This window comes from Camelus ferus, chromosome 5, assembly GCF_009834535.1.
Source record: "Camelus ferus isolate YT-003-E chromosome 5, BCGSAC_Cfer_1.0, whole genome shotgun sequence".
Lineage (NCBI taxonomy): Eukaryota > Metazoa > Chordata > Mammalia > Artiodactyla > Camelidae > Camelus > Camelus ferus.
The window spans coordinates 5,377,504-5,395,338 of NC_045700.1; the positions used below are offsets into that span (position 1 = coordinate 5,377,504).

At 38.7% G+C, this 17,835-nt stretch overlaps 1 protein-coding gene across 1 annotated transcript in view; it reads left to right on the forward strand.

Annotated features, from left to right (window-relative positions):
- The window catches only part of UGGT1 (UDP-glucose glycoprotein glucosyltransferase 1), a 106,398-nt gene that overhangs the window by 64,404 nt on the left and 24,159 nt on the right, over window positions 1–17,835 (forward strand). Inside the window, 11 exon segments of the mRNA XM_032479242.1 lie at window positions 1,828–1,926; window positions 2,702–2,725; window positions 3,228–3,322; window positions 5,191–5,397; window positions 6,277–6,408; window positions 7,202–7,332; window positions 10,316–10,411; window positions 12,465–12,567; window positions 13,437–13,516; window positions 14,570–14,693; window positions 14,695–14,760. Of these exon segments, the coding sequence (XP_032335133.1) occupies window positions 1,828–1,926; window positions 2,702–2,725; window positions 3,228–3,322; window positions 5,191–5,397; window positions 6,277–6,408; window positions 7,202–7,332; window positions 10,316–10,411; window positions 12,465–12,567; window positions 13,437–13,516; window positions 14,570–14,693; window positions 14,695–14,760 (1,157 nt within the window).

The window sequence follows — 17,835 nt, forward strand, 5'->3', positions numbered from 1 at the left end:
CCATTTCTATGGATTTTTCTATTCTGGGTATTTTCTATTCTGGTATTCTTGGAAGATTTGGGCGACTGGTTTCTTTCACTTAGCCTAAGATTTTTAAGGTTTATCCACATGGTAGCCCATCTCAGACCTTCATTCCTTTTTATGACGAATAAGTATTCCATTGTATAGAGAGGCCGCACTTTGCTTATCTGTTCCTCAGTTGATGGGTGTTTAGGTGGTTTCCACAAGAATACCTTTTTAAGAGGTTAAGCCCAGGTGCAATTTGTTCCTTTTGCTTCTCTTGGGACCCTGAGGCCACTTCAACAAACTGCTGGAGACAAAGCAGAGCTATCATCCCGTGCCCAGGAAATCTCACTGGGGAAGAAGGGACATGTGTGATGGTGAAGTCAAAACCAAGGGCGCTTGTTGTAACTGAATACACTAAATATATAGGTCTCTTTATGGTTGTTACCTTATTGCAACTGTCACTATTCTACTTGAAACTAAATTCCTTTTCTTTCAGGCAGAAGAAAATGCTTAAATGTAAGCAGAAGAACATGCACATATATGCTTTTATTTGAAAAAGAAAGTTGTAAGAAAGTGAGCTAAATTGTTTCTTCACAGCTAGATTTTAGCTTTTTGCCAGAAGTATTATTAGAGCAAGGCAAGCAGTATTCTGAGTCTTTGTCAGCTGTAAAGGGTTATCTTTGGAGGACTCGTGAATAAGGAACATAAAAATCGTTCTGTGTTTTTGGATGTCTTTCTCCACTGAGTGTTGTAGTAATCAGCAGTGAAACGACGCTAGTCCACAGTGGCCAGGATGCAGTTTGCTTGGTGAGCATTTTGGAACAATCAATGAAAGAGCTGCCAGCATCCTCCTAACTCAGTGGTCACGGCCCCACCACCTACACTGCTCTTGGCCTCTGCTATCCTGCAACTAAGTTCTAAGGCCTTGGTATTTCCTCCCCTCCTGCCCATGGCTGTCATGGGCTGTGTCTGTCTTATTCACCAGGGCTTACCTTCACTAGACCAGTGACTGAACAGACAGGAGGCCCTCGCGGTGCTTTGTTGACTGAACGGGTAGACGGCTGAGTGGGTGGACAGGGGAATCGAGGGGAGGGCAGGCGGGCAGGCTGTGCTTGGAGGACCGTGCGAGAAGCATGGCATTTGTATTGGGGTGTCAGTAATGCGTGAGCCTGGGAAGGCTGCTGGAGAAAGTGGGTTTATGACACCATACTGGAGACCATCTTGTAGGTAGGAAGAAATGACCAGGTGTTTAGAGCAGGGGAATGACTTGATGAAACTGGGATTTCAATAAGAGGGGGAAATGGTTAATAAGAGCTTTGCCCTTGGGCACTAATTGGAGAAGATACGTATCTGAAAATGACCTTTCGTTTCTGTTAAGCTTAAAGATATGATATTTTGATAGACATGAAATAATAAGAGTTTTCATGTATTTTCTCTCTCATTCAACCCCCTTCCACCCCCAAATAGTTTAGGGAAGAGTTCACTGTGGGGACGGACTATGGAAGGAGAGATGAAGCTAAGTGGACCTCTATGAAGGATCATCCTCTAGTTGTAAAGTGAAAACAGTGGGAATAGAATCAACTTAAACCATGAAACTGACAAATACATATAATAGAGTGATGTGAGAGATGTGTATGTTTACATTTGTGTCTTAAAATGTGATCAGTGGGGTAGAGATCATGTTGTGAACTTGTTCAGTAAACATGAAACTTAATGTATTTCATTCATGCCTTAGAACATATTAGGTCAAATCAGATTATCCATTGAATATTAATATTAGATTGAATTTAGGCATATTAATTATAAATATATTTTTTTCAGATAACTTTTTCGTGGATGATTATGCTCGATTTTCTATCTTGGATTCCCAAGGCAAGACTGCTGCTATAGCCAATAGTATGAATTACCTGTCTAAGAAAGGTAACACATTTTAAGCTTATCTTGAATTCAACTTTTTTTTTCTTTTTAGTGTTTGCAAAAATTTTTAATTTTCAGTGTCTTTTGGGGGATTCCATAATTTTATTAATTATTTTGTATTATTATTTGAGTCTAGAAAGTATGTTTAAAATTTAATTTTTTATATATATTTGAAAATTCAGACAGCTTTATAAATTTTATTAGATAGTAAAGGCAAAAGAAAATTTTTTCATGGTTCCAATGAAAAAACAATTACAATGGAAAAATAGGTTAATGGATTGAATATTGGTTTGACTTGCCTCCTCAGTGACAACATTGGGTTAAATTTTGGGGGGATTTAGAAGATAAGCTTGGCTCGAAATCCTTGTGTTCATTTTTAAACTGATTTTTATGTAGCTATTTATTCAGATTAAAATTGTGTAAAATGATATCCTTTTAATGGCAGACAAATGCTCTTCCCCTCTGGTCACACTTACGACCATTTCAAAGCATGGACTGTCATTTAAGGCAGCTATTTTTATCCTCATTGTGATCATCTCCTAGAGAGAACTTTCAGTTTCCCAGATACATGGAAGTACAGGCAATCGCTGCCCTTTGGTTTCTCAAAGAAATTGGTTCTGAGGGGCACTGGAACAGTGCTAGAACTCCATGGGATAAAGGAGCAGAAAGAAGCATAGGTCATGTTGGGCAGTATTTAAAGTTTGACTTTTACAATAGGCATTAATTACAGAAATAACATTTACTTTTCTTCTACTCTTTCTCCTTCACTTTCATCCAGGAATGTCCTCCAAGGAAATCTATGGTGACTTTAAGCCTCAGAATGTTCTACTTCTTTTATTAATTACCTTAAGTGGTTTCAGGCACCTTTGTAATTCAAATTTATTGACACTATTGGCATGTTTCTGGAACCTGTGGGTAACAGATAACTTATCAATGCAGATAAATTTTGTGTAAATGTTTGCAAAGAATTATATTTCACAAAGTTACGAATGAATATGGCTAAAGCCTATATAATATGTTACCCACACATTCAAAGACTCTTTCTCATTTTACTCGCTAACAGATGCCCAAACCAAAATAGAATTAATAAGTGCATGTTCCTAGTTTGTAATTAAGCCACATGGAAGATTACCCTGCTTTCATTCTCGTATCAAGAGTTTCACTACTTTTGCTTTGTGTCTTTATTAAACTTGTTGTTTTCTTAATTTTTGCATGGTTTTCAGAAATTATTTGTATTCATAACAATGTTGAAACATATGGTGTGCTTTTTCCTCCCAACTCAGTATGTTTTTGTTTTTCTACAGATGATTCTTTTATTAGGCCAGTAACTTTCTGGATTGTTGGGGATTTCGACAGCCCTTCGGGAAGGCAGTTACTGTATGATGCCATTAAACATCAGGCAAGTACCTACACCTTTATTTTGTGCCTTTGAGGCTGCAGCTATCTTCGTGGGCATCTTTGTGCTGATGTTCTGCTGGGGAGGCTGGAGTCCTCCTTTTTTAGTGCTTGCAGGAAGGGAACATTGTTTTCTCAGAGGCCTGGCAGCTAGTAAGAAAACAGAGAATACCGCAATATCCTGACTTTATGGCAGGGAATAGGTTCTTTGAGAGGGAAAAATAATGAGCTCTTTGTCATAGACAAGTTTTGGTTGTGTGACTGTTGATGTTCTTGCCGCGGACATGCTGCAGAGATCGTGTTGTGTATTATATGGGAGAGACCGGGTTGTTACAGTAGAGAGGTCCCGATATGGGTGAAACACCATGGAGGCCCATTCGCGCGTCATAGCAGTAGGTGTAGACACGCAGCGGGATGCACATACAGGTGGTCTGAAAGCTATAGATAGCTCTGTCTATGAAAAGCTGTGTACATGCGGCATATAAACCATAGATGTGGGGTGAATATCAGTGGTGAACGGTTGAAAAGCAGTGGACTCTTCTAGAGATTGTCATTGTCAGAGAGTGAGACGTTACATTTCCTTTTCCTGAGCGGTTTCAGATTGGATCTCCATCCAATTTTCACACCCCTCCTGTGTCCCCTTGCCACCCCGTGTCTCAAGGAGACTTACTGAAATAGAGAAATTAACGATAGTTTTCGGCTTCACTGAAGTGCCGAGTACCTTTCTTGTCTAAGGGAACAGACTAGATGGTGTGGTCAATTCAAAGTTATATCAGGGGTATTTCTAGCGAAGGATGATAGATGTGTGTGTAACACACTCCGACTCTAATCGGTAAATGCTCAAGTGGTCAAGTTGGAGAACTGGGAAGGAGATTTGAATTTTTAAAATATTTTAACTGAAGTGAAATATGGGTTCCAAAGAAGAGCACAAACTGTTGGATGTGCAGTGTCACAAAGTGAGCACACTCCTGTGACCACCACCCAGGTAAAGAAGTAGAGAATTAGCTAACTCCTGAAAGCACGTGCCTGTTGTGACCTCGTCACTCTCCCTCCCCTTGCCCTCCGCGCACATCCGAGAATAGTTTGTCTATTTTTATTTTATTTAAATGGAATCTTATAATACGTACTTGTTTGTGTTTGGTTTCTTTACTCAACATCGAGACTTATCCATGATATTACATGTAGTGGTCGTTAGCTTTTTTTCACTGGGCAGTATTGAATCATCTGGCTGTACCCCAAAGTTTTGTTTGTTTAGTCTAGTTGATGGATAATTGGGTTGTTTCTAGTTTGGGGCTAGAAGAATGCTGCGGTGAATACTCTTGTGCATGTTTTTAGACGTGCATAAGTGTGAATTTCTGTCACTTACAGTCTTGATACAAACCCTTTTTTGCTTTTATGGGTCCCAGATATCTTCTCCCACATGGCTTCTCCCACCCAGGGAGACAATTTTTGCTAGCAATCTGGAGAGGCCATGTGAATGAAGAAGGGTTTGAGTAGAGACCTAAAGAATGCTGGGGACTTAAGGAAGTAACGATGCAGTGTAGATGGGGTTCACGTGCCAGTGTGAGGCGTGGCGTTTATTAGAGGAATACAAAATGTGTTGGGGAAATACAGGACTCGATGGTCTGTCATATGTGCTGTTTTTACAGGAATGGTTAGAAATGAAGTTGGAAAGGTAGGCTGGGGGCCAATTCACGTAGGGGTTTGAATGCCTGTTTATAGCATTTTAATTGTATCCAGTGTGCAGAGAAAAACTACTGAAGACTTAGAGGGGAGTATTATTTGCTACTTAGGGAGTATGACTGATGTGAATGCTGCTTTTTGAATTCAACACATCTACCACGTAACTCTTATTTCCCATTTTGTAAATAGAAATCCAGTAACAATGTTAGAATAAGCATGATCAATAATCCCAGTGAAGATATAAGTTATGAGAAAACTCAGATCTCCAGGGCAATCTGGGCGGCTCTCCAAACGCAGACCTCCAACTATGCTAAGAACTTCATCACAAAAATGGCCAAGGAGGAGACGGCAGAGGCCCTGGCTGCTGGAGTGGATATCAGGGAGTTCTCCGTTGGGGTGAGTCTCTGTGCTGCCCAGGCTGCACGGGCTGCTGTGACCTGTTCGTCTTCCTAATCAGGATTTGTGATTTTTGTTCTGAGCTCAGAGAGTTTTTTTTTTCCTTAAGTTGGAAGCATCTTTCCAAGAAATAACAATTCTGCCGTATTCCCTTTATTACTTTTAAACTTACTAGGTTTCTAGATATGCTTTAAGAAGGTTTATGTATGCTTTAAGTCACAAAGCCATTGGTTTTGTATAGTTTTTAAAAGATAGACAATATTTGATTTGTTTGTAGAGCAAAAAAAAATTGCATATAGAGATTTAAGCCACTTACTGAGTTATGAGTTAGGGGCTTATGTGTTCTTTACACACACACACACACACACACACACACACACACACACACATATAAATTTTATCGATGTATAGTTTACAATGTCATGTCAATTTCTGGTGTGAAGCATGATGCTTCAGTCATACACAAACATACATATATTCATTTTCATGAGGCTTAATGTGTTCTTGATGTGTTTCCGAAATAAGCCCATGTTGATTGATTTGACTAAATGTTTTGTATTTTTAAAATTTCTTATAAAATGATGACTGTACTTGATGTTTCCATTAGAAAAAAAGGCTCTCACGTGAAATTAGCAAGATTTTAAAATGCAGAATAAAGGTGTCATGAACTATAGTTTGCCAATTGAACAGTCGCAGAAGGAACAGGAAAAGGGAATAAGCATTGCTCGATAAGTGGGAGGCTGGGGAAAATGGGAGAGTGGAGAATGGAGAGATAATGTGAATTATGGAAATTAGTTACTCTTTCTACTGAAAGAGCATTTTATGATTTATTCATATGGTTCTTCATTTTGATGATCTTAATAACAATTACTTTCCTAGGGCATGGATTTCAGTCTATTTAAAGAGGTCTTTGAGTCTTCCAAAATGGATTTCATTTTGTCTCATGCCATGTACTGCAGGGACGTTCTGAAGCTGAAGAAGGGACAGAGGGCAGTGATCAGCAACGGAAGGGTGAGAATTTTGTCCTAACAAGGTTGACTTCAGATTAGATCAGTGAACAGTCCTGGCAGCATTCTCCTCTGAAGCTAGTAAACACTTCCAGCAGAGCCACTCTTTTCCCGAAGGTGATTAGGGCTTCTCCAGTGTTGACAGTCCTTTCTGCTCCCTTGTTTCGAAGGGAGTTTGCTCATTTTGACATAAACGTCCTCATGTGACACCTTTCTCCTGTTTAACTTTGTCCTACCATGTGCAGGGGGTTAACAGTGTGGTGGCTCTCAGTAAGGCCTTTGACACACACAGTGTTCCTCCTGCACGGGACCCTGTGTAGGGTTTGTGCGTCTGTATGAACTGAACTGGGTTAGGCTGAGAATAACCCATAAGTATCTTCGGCCACTGAAATGAGACTGGCGGACACACCAGACTTTAAACTCTTAGCTCTTAGGGTAAAATCTCTGATATCTACCACTATGTTTCTATTTTGGCTTTGTTATTTATATTCAGTGAGAAGCGTGAGAAGCAATGAAAACAATACTGGCTCTTTTCTTTGACCTCAGAGTTTGCTCACTGTAAAAATATTGCAAAGTATTCAAGTCTACGTACACTCTGTGTCGTTGGGGAATTAACTAGTGAATAACTGTGTGAGTCGACTGGGGTTTTGTTTTCACGTTTTTCACTGATGTGATTTAGTCATGAACATGTCTGGGGGCTCTGAGGTGATTTGGTTTATAGGATAATCTGAGGACAACAAAGGACTTCTCCACAGCTCACTGGTTGTCACACTGACCGCCCCCGCTCTTCCTTTCAGGTCATTGGGCCCCTGGCGGACAGTGAACTCTTTAATCAAGACGATTTCCACCTCCTGGAAAATATCATCTTAAAAACTTCAGGGCAGAAAATCAAATCTCATGTTCAACAGCTTCGGGTAGAAGAAGATGTGTAAGTTTTGCTGTCAGAGAAAACAGTCATGGGGGCTTTGTGAGCTGGGCTTTTTCTCATGCGGCCTTTTCTAAGATGTTTTATTTCCAGCTCTAAAATAATGTTCTTCAACTCAAGTGTTTGTTTATGCTTCTGTCGAAAAAAGTTGAATTTATTTTGTAGCCAGCTATTGAAAGAGCTGCATTAGTTCTCTCCATTTTTATTTTTATTTTTTTACTTTTGATTGTGGAAACTTTCAAACATATACATAAGTAGAAAGGTGGTTTGATTTATTTCTTTAGATTACGTATGTAAAGAAATACTTTCCCTTATTATTTCTTTAATTACCCTTTAGTTTTATTTTGTTTAGGAAAGGAAAGGCAAGCTTTGTTTTGTTTTTGTTTCTAATTGAAGTGTGGTTGATTTACAATGTTAGTTTCAGGTGCACAGCAAAGCAATTCAGTTGTACACATACATATATGTATTTTTTTCAGATTCTTTTTCATTGTATGTTATCACAAGAAATTGAATACAGTCCCCTGTGCTGTACAGTGGGTTCTTGTTGTAAGAAAGGCAGGTTGAATGCTTCTGTGCCTTTGTGTGCTAATATGGAGTAGGCAGTTGTTTCTCTTGCGTCTTCCAAAGGTAATGATGAGTTGGTTATTGTTGGTTTTCTATTTTTACTTTAATTCTTTCAGTGTTATTATTAGCTTATATATTTCAATAAGTTGTTTCCCAATGGAAGAAAATTAATCATTTGGTCTGTGTATTTGCTGTACCCCTGGAGCGCAGAGTCTTACACACATGGGTTCTGCATTAAATATCAAATGAATGTGTCATTGGAGGGTATATTTTTATGATTAATTTTTGAGGAACCATTGTGCTTTTTTCCACAGAGGCTCTACCATCTTACTTTCCCATCAGTAATTCATAAGGGTTCTGATTTCTCCACATCCTCATCAACACTTATTATTTTGTTTGTTTGTTTTGTTCAGTAGTACCCACTCTAATGGGCATGAAGTAGTATCTCCTTGTGGTTTGATGTCTACTTCCCTAGTGATTAGTGATGTTGAGCATCTTTTCATGTGCGTAGTGACCATTTGTGTATCTATGGGGAAACGTCTGTGCAAGTCCTTTGCTCATTGTTACTTGTTTGCTCTGTTGTTGTTGCGTTGTCGGAGTTCATGACGTATTCTGGGTATGCATCCCCTGTAGCTGTATGGTGTGCAGATATTTTCTCCCATGCCGTGGGTTGTCTTGACTCTCTTGATAGTGTCCTTCGATGCATAGTTGGAGGATATAAAATTTTAAAGTTCTTCTGGTTTTTCCTTCATCTTTTTCATATACCATCTTGCTGAAGAATTCAAGATGCATGTCTTAATGAAGTGCTGACTCTGGTCACTGCCGGAGGAGTCCCTTTGCCAAGTTCTGTGTGAAGTGGGAAGGAATCTTTTCATCTCAGCCAAACAGGGGCTGCAGATAAAGCGGTTGCCTTCTCCCTCTGTGGTTCTCAGTGAAGCTCCGTTTTCGCCTGTGAAACACTTCCCTGATGAAGGCCGGGAGGTACCCCATGACTTGAAGCCACCTTGTTACAGGCATAGGCGTGGTGTGCTGTCCTTTGGACCACTCCCTCTCTCTGTGGAGGCTCTAGGGGAGCCCCTGGGGCCCCTGGGGGTTGATAATTGCCAGACTGTGCACAAAAGACGTGCCTTTTACCAGCCACAGATAGCTCTGGGTCTGTCCTGGGTGAATTTAGGGATACAAGGTAGGCGTGGGGCTGCCAAAAAACACTGATGCTAAAACTGTTGGTGTTCTCAGGATGACTTTGCCTGCCTAGGGTTTTCGTCATGCCGGGGCGGCTCCACCTTGCAGTGGCCCCTGGGACAGCCATGCACAACCCAGACCTGCAGCCGGCAGGCCGTTTCAGCTCTCGGAAGCTCAGCTGTGGGCTCTTTGGTCATGGTGTTCATCCTAGTCCACGTAACCAAATGCCCATTGACGTGTTTTGTGACAGTGTGGACACATCACAGGAAACCCATGGTCTGTTTTATATGTATTTCAGAGTTAGGTCTGAGAAGTGCCAGGAGAGGTAATTCAGTATAGTTGTTTGGTTCAAGGAGAGACTGTGTAGGCTTGATTCCAGTTCAGATATTTTCACAAGTGCTCTTTTAGCATTCTTAGAATTTAGTCCTCAGTTCCACAGTTCAGAGCATTTCTTTCAGTCCGTGGTTTAGTTCGAGATCTTCCTTGATTAGAAATCAACTTAGGAGGGGAGAGGACAGCAGAAACACTTCTTCTCCGTTGTTTACTGTGATGCTGATTGTAATAGTGAAATAGATGATGGTGTAGCCATAGATATAATAGCACGCAGTCACTGAAAATACTGATACACCCTTATATTTATTAACCAACAAAAGATGTTTATAATATATTTTTTACATGTTTATAATATATTAAAGGAAAAATCAGGTTACCAACTAATGTAATCCCACTTTTGTGTGTGTAGATATTTATGTATTTAAAAATATAGAGGAATAATGAACCAAAATGTCACCAGTACTTGTTTCTTGAAAATGCTGTTGTGTGTATCTCTATTGCCTCCTTATATTTTTTCCTGCATGTTTTTCCATGAATTATTACTCTGATGATCATAAAAAGTAATAAAGTTATTTAGAAGAGGGTGAGGGAGAATGTAAATAACACTGACAGTCTGTAATGGGCCAGACCGTGAGCGGTGCTTTATTTTATATGCTTAGTCAGTGCGGTACTTACAAGAGCACTGTGCAAAGTAGGCATTATCTCCCATTTCACATATGCAAGAATCAGCGCCTTCCCCGAGGCTGTAAAACGAATCAGTGACCAAATCTGTACTTTTTCCTCATGCCTGGTACAAAGTGTATACTTTCTCCACGCCAGCTTGTTAAGCTGATTATATTATGTTCAGCACCAATTAGAAGACCTTCAGTTACAGAGATGCTAAATTTTTACCAACGGTGCCTTTCAGGGCAAGTGACTTGGTAATGAAGGTGGACGCTCTCCTGTCAGCTCAGCCCAAGGGGGATGCGAGAATTGAGTACCAGTTTTTCGAAGACAGACACAGGTATAGAACCAATGTCAGATTTGTGCATATTTACCATGACTTCATCTCCTTTATTTTTCCGTATAAAGTGTGTATATCAGCTTTTACAGGAATGGAAAATTGGGCATGTGGTTTTTATATATATTTATATTCTTATGTAAAACTGGTATAAACAGATCTCAGTTGCATAAGAGTTGGCATTTATTTCTAAATAAGTCTGAAATAGTTCTGAATGCACCCATTAAGAAAACAGAAGACATTTAATGAAACAGATCAGTTGTGAGTTTCTGATATTCAAGAGTAAACACCTTGTTAGAGCATGTGTCTTTTTCACCTTTTATTGAAAACTGCTTTGTTTTCAATAAAATAAAAATAAGTATAGCATGATGAGGAAGTCTTTGTCTTCTGTTTTCCAGTTTTTTTTGTCTTGAAAATTTTCAGACCTTGAGAATAGTTGAAAGACTATCACGGTGACCTCTCAAATATCTTTAACTGGATTCACCAGTTGTTAACATTCTGCCACATTTATCCATGTGTGTTAGGTCATTATATATCGTCCCTAAACTCTTCGCCATGTGTCTCGTGAATACTAGGAGCATCTCAATACTAGTAGCAAAGCTCAGCACTTTAACCTTGATACAGTGGTATGTTCTTGCATAAAAAGTAGATTGATATCGAAACCACATTAATATATTGTTCAGAATAAGCAAAGGTAAGCATTGATTTCAACAATTAATTGGGAAAACTTGGGTGGATTTTTAAATCCGTTCCGGCTTATTTCTTTTTTAAATGGATCAGAGGCTCTTGCTCATCACCTAAACACAGTGGCTTTAGAAGGAGGCCATGTCACTGGAAACTGCACCTGGGAAGATGCACATTCTCCCCAGGAATCCTAGGAGGACAAATGGAAACCTCACCAACTGTCATTCTTCACTTATTAAGAACAGATAAAATCTGTAATAATGCTGACAAGATGTGGTGACGTTCATTTCTTGACCTTGTAAAATTGTTTAATTCTTCAGGAAATGTGGTTGACAGGACATATTAGCCACAAACATATTTGTATCTTATGACTCAATAATCTCATATCTAGGACTTCATTCATGCTAAAGAAATTTCCAAGTATGAAAAAAACTGTGTGAAGTTCTTTACAGGTTAGAGGCTGTCTAAATGTGTAGCATTAAGGAATAGCTTCATAGAGGAGGGCATAGCTCAGTGGTAGAGCGCATGCTTAGCATGCACGAGGTCCTGGGTTCAATCCCCAGTGCCTCCTCTAAATAGAATATAAATAAATAAACCTAATGACCTTCCCCTCATAAAAACAAACAAATAAGCAAAAAGCAAAATAAAGCAGCAACATTTATAAATTTCAGAAAAAGGAATAGCTTCAGTAAACTGTGGCAGATTCACTTGGTAAATAGAAGATTCTTATTCAGGATATTTGACGTGTAACAACATGGAAAATCTTTATAATAAATCTCTAGAGGAAGGAATGAAATCGTTATAAAATTGCTGGTATTCTGTGGGTGCATGTGATCTTTATATAGGCATTTAAAACCTAACTACCTCCCTCCCACAAAAAAGTATACAGTACTGGATGTCTATTATATCTCAGTAAAACTCAAAGAAAGAAAAAGAATGATTTACACAGGCATTTAAGGAGGACTGTGTAGAAATATGCCACAAAGTAGTTGAGATGGGATGGTAAGATTTTACAATTATTTATTTCCTTTTTCTCTCTTTTGCAAGTTTTTTGTAATGTTCTTATGTTCCTTTTATTATTTAAAAAAATCAATTTCTTCTCATAACCCTCTTGCCAAGAAATGAAAATTGGCATAATGTTCTGTAACTGTCATTGACAAGTATCAGAAGCGTTAGAGGGTTTTGCAAACTGTGAGGTAGACACAGTTACAGAGTTGACCACCATGTAGCCTTGTTTTAGATCTAAAGAGTTTTTTTTTTTTTAATTCTAAGAGGGCTGATTGGTTATGTTGGAATGGCCCCTTTCACCATCTCCCTCAACTTTGTTTCCTGCTTTCCTCTAGATTAATGTTTTCTTTCTGATCTCTTGTAGTACAATTAAACTGAAACCAAAGGAAGGCGAGACGTACTTTGATGTCGTGGCCATCGTTGACCCTGTCACCAGAGAAGCACAGAGACTGGCCCCGTTGCTTTTGGTAGGGACATCTGCACAGGGTGTTCACGTCCTCATTATCTGAAGTGGGCACAAGCCCTGTGATTCTCTGAGGTTGTGTCTAAAGGGCATTGGAAATCTTGGGCAGAGCACATGTTCTCATAAAGAGTGGTAATGGCTCTGAAAACAACTGTATAACCTTAGAAAGTTGGTACAAGTTTGATTACCTTATGCAATTAAGAAAAAAGAATTATCTTAGAGCAAGATGCCTTTGCATTACATTTATTTATGCCATAATTTACATTGGCGAAGAAAAAAGGCAAATTCTATTTTATCATTTTTCTTCTTTATAACTAGCATTTTTGGTTGCATGTCCTTTAGGTATGTGTAAGATCTTGCAATTCTAAGCAAATTTAAAAGTGCTCTGCCAAAAATAGTTGCCTCAACTTTTTCTTTTTTTTTTGAGTTGTATTTTAAAGTGAAGTTTTGTTCAAGTATAATCAGATAACCTTTTTTGTGGGCGTTTATATATTTTTTTCATACGATAGTATGTAAGCTGCACTGATGAACCTGGAAAACCTTCTTTGTGGAGATGGCTACGCATTGTCTGGCTCGCCTCCCCGTATCCACGGGGAGCAGGAATGTGCAGTAGCCTACTTCCCGTGTTTCTGCCCACGTGATATGTGTGTGCGATTTAGACTGTGCACCAGAGTTGTGATTTCCAGAGATTCAGCCAGTGCAGACTTCACAGCATTTATTGTCTTTGTATCCTTTGGTGGCGTATTAAGAAATGTTCTCTCTTACCTCAGTGAGAAGTGATAAAATTTCTGAAGAGAAAATGGGAATATTTTGTCTCAAATATCAGTCACTTTGCAGGAAAATTTTTATGTTTTTTCTTCTGGTTTATTTTAGGTTTTAACTCAGCTGATCAACATGAATCTAAGAGTGTTTATGAACTGCCAATCTAAACTTTCCGACATGCCTTTAAAAAGGTAACACAAGCTATTGAATCAGCAACGGGAAGAATTGCACTAAATCTGAAAGCTGAAATTGAATGTTAAGGATAAAGTGGGCTTATATCTGGACGTCATGTTTGAAAAAAATCACTTATTGAAGTTCAGTTTTGCTAAATTTTTGCTGCAGTCAAAAGTTCCAGGAACTTGGTGTGATCATGGGAGCATTTAGGTGGCATTAACCTAGGGTCCTTGCACCTGTAGTTTGCTTTTCTTTTGCTTTTTACTTTCTATTTTTTTTTTTGTCAAAATTATATGATTCTCTAAAAACATTTGGATCAAATTTATGTAGTTAAAATGTGCCCTGATGCAGAAAGACACTTGTGTATATACTTTTTCTTCGAAGAGCAGTCATTTCTAAGTTGGAGTATCTGTATGTCACAGGAAGCTTGCTGAGGCTCATTTGCATGTATCTTGAAGAGGAAGGCAGGCTTAGCTGTATATTGTCTGAGCTGTGGGATGGTCATTTATGAAAAAAAGTTATTAAAAAAGCAGTTAATAGTATAGCACATTTGGGGACAATGAGAAATTCCTAATTTGCAAATGTGCTGGGTTCTATAGGTTAGATTCTAAGTGAATTGAAACAGGGTTTGAAAGTAACAAAAGGGTTCTAGCTTTCAACATTGTCTTTGTATAGGGGAAATATTTAAATGATTAATGTCTTCAGGGCTTGCCTGAGAACTAAGTCACTGTTTTGGACTTTGATTTTAAGAGAGAGAGAAGGAATTTTTCTCACCACAGGGAGGCAGGTGCCCAGGAAATGCTGGCGACCCCAGCAGCACCTCCCTATGCAGCACAGGGAGACATGACCTCCCCTCTCAGTCCCGTCCCTCCTTGCTCTCCTCTTGATCCTCAGCAACTGCAGGAGGTACAGTTAGGTCAAGAGATAGTTTTGGAAACACTTTGCTCAATCCGGAAGGATGTGCTTCCAAATCTAGTTTTTCTTAAGCCAGTTATTTACCTATATGGATGCCTGTAAAAGCAAGGGCAGTGGTTGCATTAAAAAATTAACATTTTCCTTTTCAATTTCAGCTTTTACCGTTATGTCTTGGAACCAGAGATTTCTTTTACTTCAGACAATAGCTTTGCTAAGGGTCCAATAGCCAAATTTTTGGATATGCCACAGTCTCCTCTGTTCACCCTGAATTTGAACACACCCTGAGAGCTGGATGGTGGAGTCTGTCAGAACACCGTATGATCTTGATAATATTTATTTAGAAGAGGTAAGAATATCTTTGCTTCCAAGTGTCTAATCATGTATAAAGCCTGTCGAAGGTGCTGGTGGTAGTCTCTGAACAGACCGGATCACAGCCTCAGTGGGCCTCTGAGAAATTAGTGTTCCAGTATAATTGTATTTTAAAAAAAATAACAGCTTCATTGAGATCTAATTCACATACCATAAAATTCACGCTTTTTAAATGTGCAGTTCAGTGGCTTTAGTATATTCACAGAGCTGTGCAGCCATCACCACTGTCTGATTTTAAAACGTTTTCATCAACCGAGGAGATACTCCACACCCATTAGTGATCACTCCCCACTCCCCCTCCCTGCTGGCAAACCACTCATTTACTTCTGTCTCTCCAGATTTGCCTGTTCTGACATTCATCTAAACAGTATTTCTGTGACTGGTGTCTTTCATTTTAATTATTTTCAAGTTTCATTTATGGTCTAGCATGTATTAGTACATTCATTCCTTTTTATTGCCAGAAAATAGTCCATTGTATGGATATACCACATTTTAATTATCCATTCATTGAAAGACATTTGGGTTGTTTCTACTTTTTTGGCTATTTTGAATAATGCTGCTGTGAGCATTTGTGTACAAGTTTTTGTAGACATTCTTTTATTTCCCCTGTGTATATCCTTAAGCATTGAATTGCTGAATTATATGGTAATTCTGTGTTTAACTTTTTGAGGGGTTTGCCACGTTGTTTTCCAAGATGACTGCATCATTTTTCATTCCTGCCCTAATGACAAATGATGTTGAACACTTTTTCATGTGTTTATTGGCCATTTCTGTATCTTCCTTGGAGAAATATCTATTCATATACTTTGCCTATTTTAAAATTGGCTTGTCTTTTGATTGTTGACTGTAAGAGTTCATTATGTATTCTGGATACAAGTTCCTTATCAGATATATGCTTTACAAGCATTTTCTCCCATTTTGTAGGTTGTCTTTTCTTTTCTTTTCTTTTCTTTTTTTTTTTTTTGATGGTGTCCTCTGAAGCACAAAAGTCTGTAATCTTGATAAAGTCTAATTTGCCTATTTTTTCTTTTGTTGCTTGTGCTTATGGAGTTATAGCAAGAAACCATTGTTTAATCCCAGGTCACAAATATTTACTCCAGTGTTTTCTTCTAGGGCTTTTACAATTTTAAACTCTTACATTTAGGTGTTTGATTTATTCTGAGTTAATCTTTATGTATGGTGTGAAGTAGAGTTCCAGCTTTACTCTTTGCATGTGGATATCCAGTTGTCCCAGCACCATTTGGTTTAAACACTTGTTCTTTCCCTGTTGAATGGTCTTTGCACCTTTGTCAGAGATCAGTTAATGATAAATATGAAGGTTTAATTCTGGGCTGTCAGTTCTGTTCCATTGATCTATGTGTCTGTCCTTAGGGCAGTGCCACACCATCTTGTTTACTATAGTTTGTAGTAAGTTTTGTAGTTAGTAAATGTGAAGTTTTCCAATTTTATTCTTCTTTTTCAAGGTAGCTTTGGCTATTCTGGGTTCTTTGCAGTTTGGAATCAGCTTGCTAATATCTGCAGGAAAGGCTGCTGGGAGTTCGATAGGGATTGTGTTAAATCCCTAGATCAATTTGGAGAGTATTGCCATCTTAACAGTAGTAAGTGTTGTGAACCATGAATACTGAAAGTCTTTCCATTTACATAGGTCTTTAATTTCTTTCAACAGTGTTTTGTAGTTCTTAGTCTACTAGCCTATACAAGATCTTGGCATCTGCAAATAGAGGTAGTTTTCACTTCTTTTCAGTCCAGATGCCTTTTATATTATTTTCTTGCCTAATTGGGAAAAATTGTAAACTATTGATACTATCTCTTGTTGTAGGTCTGTTTAGATTTTCTATTTATTCTGAGTCAGTTTTCAAAGTTTGTGTGTCTTAGGAATTTATCCGTTCCATCTAGGGTATCTAATTTGTTGGCATTTAGAGCATTTTCATGTAGTCTTTTTAATTTAAATTTAATGGTGATGTCTCCTTTCTCTTTGCTGGTTTCAGCAAATTGGCACTTCTGTCTTTTTTTCCTGGTCAGTCGAGCTAAAAGTTTGTCAATTTGTTGCTATTTGCAAAGAACCAGCTTTTGGTGTCATTGGTTTTTCTTTATTGTTTTTCCATTCTCTATATAATTTATTTCCATATGACTGTATTCTGAGTTTCTGAGGAAAATGATCCTTCTCCACTAATCTGTTTTCAAGATAGTGAAGATGTCTCGTCCCTCACTCTATCCCGAGCTCTGAGTGTACTAGCAAAGGAATTAAGGGATGTGGTCTTTACTTCAAAGCTTACAGTGCCTCAGAGCCTCCTTCCTTTTTAAGACATTTGTCTCTATGTCTGGTCTCAATATCTCCAACAAAATTGAAGCCTGTTTTCTGGTTCTGTCTCCTTGGAAATTGAGAGACCGGGATCTTGAAGATTTAATAACCAAAGGACTTTGCAGCCCTCTTTTCATGAGGTTGAATAACTCCAGTTTCTTTAAGAAGGATCCCTTAGGTACTGAGTTGGTGGAGGAGGGAGAAAGAGAGAGAGAGAGAGAGCGTGTGTGTGCGTACATGCACACACTTGTCTTTCTCCACCCCAGTCCTGTACACCATACTTTTAACAAATAGGGAATCCAATTTTTGCCTTTGAGGATTTGTTGAAGGGATTATCACGTGGCCACAAAAAGCACTAAAGAACAGTGCAAAGAAGTAGAGAATCAAATGCAAAGTAGGTTTCTTCCGGATCTTCCAGAGTTTTTGCTGCTCTTTCTTAGGGTTCCTCCCGTTTCCCTGCATTCCGTCGACAACATAGAGCCCGAGACTTGTCAGCATATGGAGGTTTACCTCTTACCTCTAATTATTATGCTGTTGGAATTTAGTATTGCAGTAACATGTTAAGCTCCAAATAGTTCGTTGTGAGCATTATATAGGGTTATAAAATCAAGCCTGAACTAGTCTGGGATAGAAACTCTTTAATTAGCTAAAGCCAAGCTGCCCTAAGACCTTGCAATCATATTTTCTGCACAGAATTAGCAATAATTTAGGCAGCTGGTGTAGACCGTGAATGATTTCATGCCGTTATGG